The sequence below is a fragment of the Triticum urartu genome, chromosome 2A, assembly GCF_056163025.1.
Source record: "Triticum urartu cultivar PI428250 chromosome 2A, HENAU_Tu73, whole genome shotgun sequence".
NCBI lineage: Eukaryota > Viridiplantae > Streptophyta > Magnoliopsida > Poales > Poaceae > Triticum > Triticum urartu.
In genome coordinates, this window is record NC_141874.1 from 367,834,910 (window position 1) to 367,846,794 (window position 11,885).

At 49.2% G+C, this 11,885-nt stretch overlaps 1 protein-coding gene across 2 annotated transcripts; it reads left to right on the forward strand.

The window, feature by feature from the left end:
- The first annotated feature begins 515 nt into the window (after nucleotides 1-515).
- LOC125537139 (calcium-dependent protein kinase 17) lies at nucleotides 516-5,624 on the forward strand. Of its 2 annotated transcripts, none has more exons than XM_048700436.2 (8): nucleotides 516-1,492; nucleotides 2,942-3,085; nucleotides 3,193-3,345; nucleotides 3,455-3,570; nucleotides 3,669-3,836; nucleotides 4,298-4,522; nucleotides 4,603-4,724; nucleotides 4,852-5,624. In XM_048700436.2, the coding sequence occupies exons 1-7, from the start codon at nucleotides 718-720 to the stop codon at nucleotides 4,720-4,722; spliced, it is 1,701 nt and encodes a 566-aa protein (XP_048556393.1). In that variant the 5' UTR covers nucleotides 516-717; the 3' UTR covers nucleotides 4,723-4,724; nucleotides 4,852-5,624. The 2 variants fall into 2 exon arrangements, with proteins under 2 accessions (XP_048556393.1, XP_048556391.1); XM_048700434.2 differs by having other exon boundaries at nucleotides 517-1,492; nucleotides 4,826-5,624.
- Nucleotides 5,625-11,885: the final 6,261 nt, after the last annotated feature.

Below are 11,885 nucleotides of genomic sequence, written 5' to 3' on the forward strand. Positions count from 1 at the left end.
GCCGGTCAAAAGCCGACTGTCCCCGCGTTATCCTGTCCAATGCCATCACACGCGGGGCCTCCCGACTGGCCTGGGCCGCCGTGCACATTGGGGGGGGGGGGGGAGACCGATCCGAAGCAGGGGAACCGCACCGGCCAATCGCAGCGCCATGAAAGCGGCGGCCGCCGACGCCATCGGCGGCATAGCCGCCCCCCTCCTGTCTCGGACTCCAAACTGCCATGGCGATCTGCGCAACCGAGCTCCCGAACCACTGATGTCTCCGTCTTGCTCTGGAATGTCACTCTGTCCGTTGTCCGACCAATCATCTAATAACCACGGCGCACCACCGTTGCGAGGATCCATCACCGTTGTACGCGCAACACAGTAAGAGAGGAATAGACAGAGAGGAAGGATCCACGTCGCTTCCTGCATCCTACGTGGCAGCAGCAAAACACGCAAATTATCCGACCATCCCCGCCGTCCGATCGGGCGCGCATCGCCAATCCCGCAGCCCTCGCTTCCTCGACACGCCCCCTGTGCCCACTGCCAAAGCCGGGCGCGCAGTTTCACGTGGGCCACATGTCAGCCGCACGAGCCCCTACCCGCCTCGGCCATCTCCGGCCATCTCCTCTCCTCCACCAATCCTCCTCCGATCCAATCCCCGAGTCTCGACGCCGCCGCATGCCGCCGTTGCTGCCGCCGTTTGCCTAGGCCTCTGCCGCCCCCATCGCCGGCGCGATGGGGAACACCTGCGCCGGCCCCAGCGCCGGCCCCAGCGCCACGGCGGACCGCCACGGATTCTTCAGCACCGTCTCCGTCGCCGTACTGTGGCGCCCCGGCGCCGCCCGCGCCGAGCCGGCGGTCCCACCGCCCGACTCCTGCCCCTCCATGTGCTCCTCCACCTCGTCCGCGGGCCCCGATGTCGACGAATCCGACCTCTCCTCTCCCTCCTCCGACCCTAACAAGCCCAAGGTAAAGCGCGTCCAGAGCGCCGGCCTCATCGCCGAATCCGTCCTCAAGCGCGACTCGGAGCGCATCAAGGACCTCTACACCCTAGGCAAGAAGCTGGGACAGGGCCAGTTTGGCACCACCTACAAGTGCGTCGAAAAGGCCACGGGAAAGGAGTTCGCCTGCAAGTCCATCGCAAAGCGGAAGCTCGTCACCGAGGAGGACGTCGAGGATGTGCGCCGCGAGATCCAGATTATGCACCACCTCGCCGGCCACCCGAACGTGATCTCCATAGTCGGGGCTTACGAGGATGCTGTTGCCGTGCACCTCGTCATGGAGCTCTGTGCGGGAGGGGAGCTGTTCGACAGGATCATACAGCGGGGGCACTACTCTGAGAAGGCCGCCGCGCAGCTGGCTAGGGTGATCATTGGGATTGTGGAGGCTTGCCATTCTCTTGGGGTCATGCACAGAGACCTCAAGCCAGAGAATTTCTTGTTTGTCAACCAAAAGGAGGACTCGCCACTCAAGACCATTGATTTCGGGCTCTCTATCTTTTTCAAACCAGGTATGGCCTCTATCCTTGGTGCTGGCTGTAGTGTAGAACGTGCATGACATTTTGCTGGTGCATTTTTTTTATATATATCATGGACAGTGCTAGCTTGAGCTGCTATTCTGCTAACTTAGCCAGGTGGATGTGTTGTATTGGTGCACTTGCAGCTTTTAGTTGAGAATCTTTATTTAATACGAGCTGTTGAATACTATTGTGCTAGACTGCTAGGATTATTTGAAGTGTTCTTGATCGAGTTTTCATGTCTAGTAATGGACTCATAATTCCAGTTTCAGGGATAAATACATTGTGTGACAGTAGTAATACTTAAGCGTCTTCAAGTATAACAGTAACTTGGAGACACAAGCTTGTAACTTGTGAGAACTTAATTTATGTCGCTGCACTTTAGATAAGAGTAATAATTTGGCCCTTCTTTGTCCATGTGTGAATGTGAAATTGCTGCTCAAGGCTGTGTACTTGCACAGGAAGGTAGACATGGAGTTTTATGTGATGATAAGATTGAGGCCCTGTTTGTTTCAGCTTCAGTTGGCTTCGAATCACCTGTAGATTTGCTTCACTGGCAAAGCTAATTCTGCGGATCAGCTTTGCCACTGAAGTACACCTGGATGTGCTTCAGGCAATTGCGCTGTAAATGGCCCGAATCCAGATTCAGCTTCACTGGCAAAGCTGATTCCAAATAGCTGTTTATTTCGGCTTTTGATTTTTCTTACGAGAATCTGCTGCCTAAAGCTGACAAACAGGGCCTGAGTTTCTGCACAATCACAAAACCTGCGACCAAGCTCCTATGCAAATAGTTATGATATTGACTATCGAGTCTAGATACTGGTTTAATTAATTGAACAAAAACCTTCAGATGATGTCAAATGCACAGTACTCGTTTGATTGCATATACTTCGTAATGCTACATTGACTAAGAATATTATCATTTTATCCCAAAGGGTCATCAGTGCATATCATCACCAATTGAATTTCTTTTATTTGCTCACCTGCTATGGCAGCCATGTGAAATCATAAAGAATATCATGATATCTGGAAGACTTACATCTCGGAAATATATGGCTTTTGAGATTGTATACACGATCCAGGTGTGGAGTATATGGTTATGGCAAGTGATGAACCTTCAGATGACCAAACTCCACGCAAAGTTCTGAATTCTTGAGCATGATGTCATATGATTGTGGTGACTGGTGAGCCTATTTTGGAAGTGCAACCGAAATGTATGGCTTCCGCCTTTCTGTTCCGGCTTTTGGCTATGGAATGGGTATTGCAGACCACAGTTTTTTCGAAATAAAAGGACATGCATGGTCATGCACATTGATAGTTGAAGATTTTAGAATGTTATACCTTACAACATATACATATTCAGACATGGAAACTGCTATGGAAGTAATCACTATTCCTACAAGTCTTCCTGTGCAATATGCATTAAAATGATTGCTTTTACAGGTGGGATTTATTCAGATGTCGTTGGAAGTCCTTACTATGTCGCCCCTGAGGTTCTGCTGAAACAGTATGGCTGCGAAGTAGATGTTTGGAGTGCCGGAGTAATAATTTATATCTTGTTGAGCGGGGTCCCTCCATTCTGGGATGGTAAACATGCATCTAGTCTTCTAGCCACATTATTATACCTCATCCTTTTACACAATATTGACAGTTATCCGCTTCTTTATTTTATTGTGGATGCTGGTCTCTTTCAGAATCTGAGCAAGGGATATTTGAACAAGTTTTGCAAGGTGATCTTGATTTTTCATCCGAGCCCTGGCCCAGTATCTCAAAGAGTGCAAAGGATTTGGTTAGGAAAATGCTGAACCGTGATCCCGGAAAGAGATTGACTGCACATGAAGCTCTATGTGAGTACATCGAAGCATAAACACCACTTCACGTTGAAACTACTATTTTGCCATCCAGTGTCGTATTCGCATCAGTATTTATTGTAGTGAGCCATCTTTACATTGGCAGGTCATCCTTGGGTTTGTGTTGATGGAGTTGCTCCTGACAAGCCACTTGATTCTGCTGTCTTAACTAGATTAAAACAATTTTCAGCAATGAATAAACTAAAGAAGATGGCCCTTAGAGTGAGTATTGCAGTAAATTTTCCTTTGGTTTTTTACCAAGCATATTGATTAAGCATGTTCAGTATTGATGCTATTGTTAAACTTGGTTATGCGTATAGGTAATTGCCGAGAATCTGTCTGAAGATGAAATTGCAGGATTGAGAGAGATGTTCAAAATGCTTGATACTGACAATAGTGGCCAAATCACATTGGAGGAACTAAAAACTGGCTTGCAGAGAGTTGGTGCCAACTTAAAAGAGTCAGAAATCGCAACTCTAATGGAAGCGGTAACTGTTCTAACGTATTTATCGCAGCATGGCACTTGTATTTTCAGTTGTATGCTTTCTAAGATAATATATTGCTTGTTATCAAGCCCTACAAGCTCAAGAAAGCTTTCTTAAATTAGGGTTCTTGAGACATCTATAGCTTGACAGTTGGGCATAGCATTCTTGACATTGGTACTCCCTCCGTAAATAAATATAAGAGTGTTTAGATCACTACTTCTAAACACTCTTATATTTATTTACGGAGGGAGTACTGTTTACTCGTAAAAAGATCATAAGCTATTGTATTTCTTCTAAACTTCTGTGGTTCTGAAATTTTCATTGCCATGTGAGAGTATCCCTTTCATGTTCTGGCAAAAGACTGCACTTGAGGAGTATTAGCTGTACATGTACTACTTGTATTAGATATGAGACATGTTCATTAGGCCTTGCTTGAACGAAGATATGTGTTGTGCAATTTTCAGGCGGATATTGATAACAGTGGGTCAATTGATTATGGGGAATTCCTTGCGGCAACATTGCATCTGAACAAGGTCGAGAGAGAAGATAATTTGTTTGCAGCATTCTCATACTTCGATAAAGATGGCAGTGGTTACATTACTCAAGATGAACTGCAAAAAGCATGTGAAGAGTTTGGTATAGGAGATGCACATCTTGACGATATTATCCGAGACATTGATCAAGACAATGTAAGTAGATTTTTTCTCATTATAAAATGTATGTATTAGATACTAGAGATAAAGAAGTTTATCCCCTTTTCTGTCTCCAGGATGGCCGGATCGACTACAATGAATTTGTAACAATGATGCAGAAGGGGAATAATCCACTAGGGAAAAAGGGACAAGGGCAGATGAGCTTTGGTCTTAGGGAAGCATTGAAGATACGCTAGTGGTAACTGATCTGTGCTCTTTCACTTTTCTCACTTTATGTTGGATGGTTTGATTTATATAGTGCCTTACTCCTCATCAGATATTTTTTTTAACTGTCCACAGTCCATTGTTTGGTCTTTGTTCCCCAGTCGTTTGCTATGCTAATGATAGTGTGGCCTGAAGGATCCGCCCCTCACGATCTGGACAATTCCTGTTCCAGCTAACCAACGCAGGGCAGGATTACTGAACTGTGAAGCCAACTAAAGAAGGAATTCTCTGATGGAGTGAGCAAAGAGAGATTCTAGATGATTGTGCCATTTTTCAATCAGAAGGGATCACCATGCTTGTACTCCCTCCGTTCCTAAATATTTGTCTTTCTAGAGATTTCAAAAAGTGACTACATACGGAGCAAGATGAGTGAATCTATACTCTAAAATATGTCTATATACATCCGTATGTGATAGTTCATTTGAAATCCCTAAAAAGACAAATATTTAGAAACGAAGGGAGTAGATTGCATGTATCTAGTTTTGGCATTTCAAGCGATGGAGTGAGCAGACGAGTATCTGGTAACTACAGCTGAGCATGAATTAGAGTACCCAAGTTCAGTGACAGTGTGATTATAAAAATATAAAATTGTATAGGAGAGAAAAATATGTAACTAGTGAAGCTCTTTATATGTCCACCGATCGCACTGATACTCCCTGGGAGCGTTCATAAATACAAGTCTTTTTAGAGATTCCAATATGGACTACATACGGAGCAAAATAAGTGAGTCTATGCTTTAAAATATGTCTATATACATCTGTATGTAGATCATATTAAATCTCTAAAAAAGACTTGTATTTGGGAATGAAGGGAGTATAACGGATGCAAATGTGTAGTACTGAATCTGAATGGAAGATAGAAGCTGGTTTTTTTCTTTCTTGTGCTTGCTCTAGATTCCCATGTTGGTCCTCATAATTCCTATGTGGTTGTTCTGATCTATCAGTAGGGCATGTCAAACAAAAAGGTAAAACAGTAAAAGTACCAGGTAGGGAAGCACGGCTGTAGCGTTCAGTAAACGCATCAACCCCATTCAACCGAAATGAAATATTAGATACTCCTCCGTCCTAAAATAAATAAGTGACTCAACTTTGTATCATGCTTTTTATTTTACGAGAAAACTTTCAATCTATTCACCTTTAATCATAATAGTAACGACACCAAAAATAATAAAAATTATCATGCTCTTTGTTTTGTGAGAAAACTTCAGATCTATTCATCTTTAATCATGGTTAGCACAAATGCCCGTGCGTTGCAAGGGGAAAAATAGTTTATATTCAAGTTTATTTATGGTAATATATGCATAAATACATTCATTTTTCATGCAATTTTTAGTCAATTTTTTTCAAGATCCAAAATTTTCTAAATAAGACATGCTAATCTCATAGAATATTTCTTTACCTACATCAACATACTTTCCCCCATGAAAGAAAATAAAGTTAGGAACTTCTCCTTAAAAGAAATTAGGAACTCAATAAAGTTTAGCCAATACCGCTCACAAAATTCCGAGAGAAAAGTATTGCACAAAGATCCTTAATCCTTTGGGTAATATAACATAGAAAAGCGAGAGTTCATGTTGGACACACCAGGGACTTCGAGTCCGACTCCTCAGTGACACGTCCAATGCTAATTACAACACATTATACAATTAATTCACAGTGATCAAAACAAAAAATAAGTTATATTGGATCCTTTCATTATTAGAAAAAAAAGTGCCCAGCATGTTTTCACAAAGACCAACAAACATGCTCGTAAGTAGTAATCTCAAGGATACTTTTATAATATTACATTGAGAAAACTTCACAAAATGAACATTGTTAGCTGGTTAATTTGATTCTTAACGACACTTATCTTGGTTCATTTTTTGATTTGAAAGGTTTCTTGATAACTTTTAATATTAGAATAAGCAGAAAGCTCACATAAACCCATATAAGCCTAGGATCCATAAGCAATGCAAATAGAATTGCAAGATAGCAACAATATTATTTCACAAAAAAAAGATAGCAACAATATTTAGTGCAAATTCATGAATGTAATTTTTTTTGCAGGTGAAATTCATGAATATAATTAAGATTACTATATTTAGCTGGTTCATATGATTGTCTGTAACACTAAATGCATGCACACTATATGATGTCCAGGACACCAAAAATAATGACATTACGATACTGATTTCCCATACAAAAAGTTGAAAGGAAAATATATTACTTCACATTGTCCATGTATACTGTAGGAAAGCAGCAGACATCTTACTGCTTGCAAACTGTCGTATACATATTCATGAACTCATGCCATGGAATAGGATCGAGTTGCCTGCCAAGGAGTCAGGCACCATAAAAATCAGTAAATTCAAGAGAAGCACTGCCTATAACAAAAGCACACACAGATTAATAATCAAACTCTTAGCGTTCAGCACGTTGGTGAGTAGTGACACAGAGATTGTTGCTATTGGTGAGTAGGTGTAGGGGTCAAGAAGCGATGGCTCTTCAAAAACCTAATCAATGTAAATAGTACTTCAGCAAACCTTGGACCTGTAGATAGTAGTGCTGCTTCGACGACAGCTGAACTCGAAACGTGCCTGCGAGTTCCTTCACCCAGCAACCTGCCTGACAACGGGAACTGTTGAGTATAATATTTATTAAGAAAGACGAGATAGACTAAAATTTGTTTTGTCTTGTCTTGTACTTCAAGTAGATGATTGTACTTTTATATATATGCCTACGAGACTCAATCAATACAACAAACTATTACACCAATTCATCTCTCCCTTCTAACATGGTATCTATCGCAAGTCGATCCTAAACCCTAGCCGCCGCCGCTTCCGCATCCACGCGCCGCCCCGGGGCGGTCGGTCTCCATGACCGCCACCGGGGCCGCGCCGCCCGTACCTAGGGTTCGCCCGCCGGCTGTGTTGGCCGGCTGCACTAGAGAATCTTTTTCCCGAGCCCTTGCTCCAGTTTTTTTCGCTCTCTCGCCGCTCGTTTTGATCGGCGTTTTTCTTTTTGGTTTTCCGATCTAATCTTGATTGGTTTCCGTCGCCCGCCGTCGTCGTTGACCCCTGTGCGCCTCTACTCCAACCCCGACGCGACCAGCCGGCCTCTTCTCCGACCCGGCGGCCATGCGCGCCGAGGCGGCCCGTCCAGGCCAGCCGCCGTCCGCACGTCGGTCCGCGCGTTGCCCTGCGCCGGCCGTCACCGCCTTGCTCCGACCGGGACACCTGCATCGCCCCGACCCGGCGGCTTCGCGCCATGCGACGACCAATCATAGCCGTCGCTCGCGCGCCGGTCCGTCCATCGATCCACGTCACCCGCCTCTGCCGCGTCTGCACAACGGCCCGACGGTCTACCTCCCCGGCCTCGTTCTTGGCTGTGTCCGGACGGCTACGTCAGGCTCGTCGGCTGCCTCAACTCGGACGCCGCTGCTCCGTTGGTCGCTCAGGCCTTGCTGCCCGGGCGCCGGCACTGCTTTGGTAGCCCAGGTGCCGGTGCTGACAAGCTCGTCCGCGATGTCCCACGGCGTTCGTCGTCGCCGGCTTCATCTCGGACTCTGCCGCCAACACGCCTCCACCGAGCGGCGTCCCCGACCTCGCGCGTGATCGGCTTGATCACCCGCTCGCCGCCGCGATTCGCCTCATCTACGCCGCGCGACCGACCTGGCCAGTCGGCTATGCACGCCTCTGCATGTCCCGTGAAGATCGTCCCCGAGTTCAGCGCGCCTCTCCATCGATCAAGCATCGGGCTGCCGCTGCGTCGCCTCGTCGGGCTGCAGCGCCGCCGCCCCGTCGTTCTCCTCGCGGCTGCATCGACTCGTGCATCGCCGCTGTGTCGCCCCTTCGGGCCGTAGTGCCGCGATACGCGGTCCCCGCCGCCGCCCCGAGGCCGTCCCCGCGGCTGCACCGACTCGCGCACCGCCGTTGCGTCGCCCCTTCGAGACGCAGCGTCGCGGTCCCCGCGGCCACCCCGAGGTCTTCCCGCCGTCGCCCCGACCCGCCTGCCGCCGCTGTGTCGCCCCTTCGGGCCGTAGCGCCGCGGCCCGCGGTCAGCTCCGCCATCACCGCGCATCGACCTCCCGTGGTATGCGCCGCGCCGTCTTCCTTGGCGCGGGAACGCCACCGTCCGCGCCGGTCTTCGTCACGCTGTCAGGGTTCTTCGCCTATTTCGAGCACTGCCGCCGCACTTCTAACCTAGCCGCCGCCGCCGCTCTTCTTTGGCCGCCGCTGCGGCTACCTCTGTAGCTGCCGCCGCCGCCCGCCACCCCGTTCGTCTTCGTCCAGCACCAGCCCGTCGCCAGCGTCGCCGTCATCTACCCCGACCACTTTGTCTATTCCGACCACCGTTGGTGACATCAGCACCGCCTCGATGGACGCCGCAAGCATCGTCGAGTTCTTCTCTGCTGGCCCCTCAGACTTCTCCGACATGGCATACAGCTCGTGTAGGTCCCTCGTCTACGCATGCCCGGTGCTGGCAACACCGATGCGTGCCTTCATCCACGACGTGTCCCCGGGCCTGGCAAGTCTGGTCGGCGCTTCGTCAACTTCGTCTTCGTTCGTCTACGCATGCCCGGTGCTGGCAACACCGGTGTGTGCCTTCGTCCACGATGTGTCCCCGGGCTTGGCAAACCCGCCGTGACACGTCGTCAACAACATTTTCTTCCTGGCGCACCCCTACTTCGACACCACTGCGCCCATGCTAACTCGGCGCCCTCTTGCGCCCGCGGCTCCTTGGCGACTTCCTCGACACCGGCCACCCCGACTCGACATCGACCACGACATTCTTCGCACGGCTACCTTGACCACGGCTCCACCACCCACGCTCTCGGCTACATCGACAAATGGCACAAAGGGCTACCGCCTTGCTTGAGCAACCTCGTCAGTTGCCACTCCAGTCACGACTCCGCGATGCGTCAACCGTTACGACTGTGGGGGGTGTCCGTCGGCTTGCCTTCGGATTCTTCTCCAGTCTCACCGTCTGCGTCGCTACCGTTGTGACTGCGGGGGGATGTTGAGTATAATTTTTATTAGGAAAGACGAGATAGACTAGGATTTGTTCTGGCTTGTCTTGTACTCCAAGTAGATGATTGTACTCCTATATATATGCCCACAAGGCTCAAGCAATACAATGAACTATTACACCAATCCCTCTCTCCCTTCTAACAGGAAGGTCTCTGGTCCGCTTCACATTGATGGCGCCAGGTGCCACACCTCCTCCGCTGTATCCACAACCGTGAGAAAGATTTGTTAGCTAGTTCACTTTGAGTTCACCTTGGTGTGATAACGCATCAATCAATCAAGACAACTAAATTGAGTAGATCAAACTCACTCCCAACTGGCCCATCTAGACATGTGAGACCTAGAGGAGAGAGCTTCAAGGCTTAACTGCGAACTTACGAGGACACACAAGGAGATAAGGGCAGCCACGTACTACTACGACCCATGCATCTCCAACATCGACTACGGCGAGGGACAAGTCATGGTGCTCAACCGCATCACGATGACCCATGGCCTCGTCGCCTCCGACGGTCTCCTCAAATACATGAGTCGCCTCCTCACCAGGCCGGAGGAGCCGCTTGTGTTTCACGACCAGAAATACGTCGACCTCCTCTGCAACCTCACCCCGGCGGGTATATCAGCGACGAGGATCTCCAACGAACTGCCGAGGAGCATGGCATCGGCACCATGCGCCGCTAGGACGGCGTCTGCTCGAATGACAACCCTGTCATCGACATCCTCCTAGGGTAATGCCTGACCTACACCGGCGGGTCGCTGGCCGTAGCATGCGCGCTCGGTGGCGGCGACTAAATTGGTCTGGTGGCATGCACCATGCATGCCTTGGCCACGCCAACAGCTTCAGCTATGTCAACGACATCGTTCTCGCCATCAACCAACTCCTCACCGGCTTCCGACGCGTGCTGCACATGGACATCGACGCGCACCATGGGGACACAACCCAACCTTGGTGCCCGTGTTGCTGCTGGCCAGGGTGTGGACGCGGGCGCTGCCGCCGATAGCGGGCCTGACTCGTGCAGGCGGCCCTTGTCTCCGGCAACGCCCTCCCCTCTCGAGCTGCAGTGGCAGCTCCGTCGTGACGGTTGTTGAGGCACCTATCATGAGACATCCAACAAGTCAAGGTGTTTGCATGCAGATTCGATCAAGAGGAAGATCAAGGAGATCCAACGTTGTATGGTTGCTCACAAGTCGCTGCCATCGTAGCAAGCTGTCGCACTAGCCGCGAGATCTCTCGAGGCCGCGCCCAGATCCGCCAGTTTTCCTCTCGCCACCACCGTGCTTCGCACCGCCGGAGGAACGGGGGAACCGGCAGGCGACCGGCAATGGCGGCGCGCGGCGGAGGGGCGTGGGCTAGCTGCGGCAAAGGCTGGTGTGGCCAGCGGCACGCTGGAGCGTGGAAGGGGTGGCGGCGCGCTGGTAAGGTAGTCAAGCGCGACGCTGTCCGGAATCGGTCGACGGTGGAAAGCAATGGCAGGTGAGAGAGATCGAAAGAGACAGAGCTGAGGGGGAAAAGCAGCGGCGGATCGACCTTTTAGTACCCCACTCGTATTCGTGTTGGAGACGAACTGCTCCTTCGTGAGCGAGACAGACGGCCACGTATTTTTTTTCTGTTCCAGGTTGACTTTCATAGGGACTGCGGGTTGAACAGAAAAAATAGCAGGGGCTTTTTCGCAAAAACGTGACGACGGTGAATCCGACAGACTCAACCCGTGCTTTATTATTAGGGAAAGATAGTACGAACACAAAAAATAATAAAAATTATCATGTTTGACCGTCTCAGTCGAAAGGGTCATTGTGACGCCCCTGATTAAATCGTACACTAATCATACACGCAAACGTGTACGATCAAGATCAAGGACTCACGGGAAGATATCACAACACAACTCTAGACACAAATTAAAATAATACAAGCTTTATATTACAAGCCAGTGGCTCGAGGGCTCGAATACCTCGAACACACAAGAGTCAGCGGAAGCAACAATATCTGAGTACAGACATAAGTTAAACAAGTCTTCCTTAAGAAGGCTAGCACAAAAGCAACAACGGTCGAACATGCAAGGCCTCCTGCCTGGGAGCCTCCTAACTACTCCAAGTCGTCAGCGGCCGTCACGTTGTAGTAGGCACCCTCGGGGT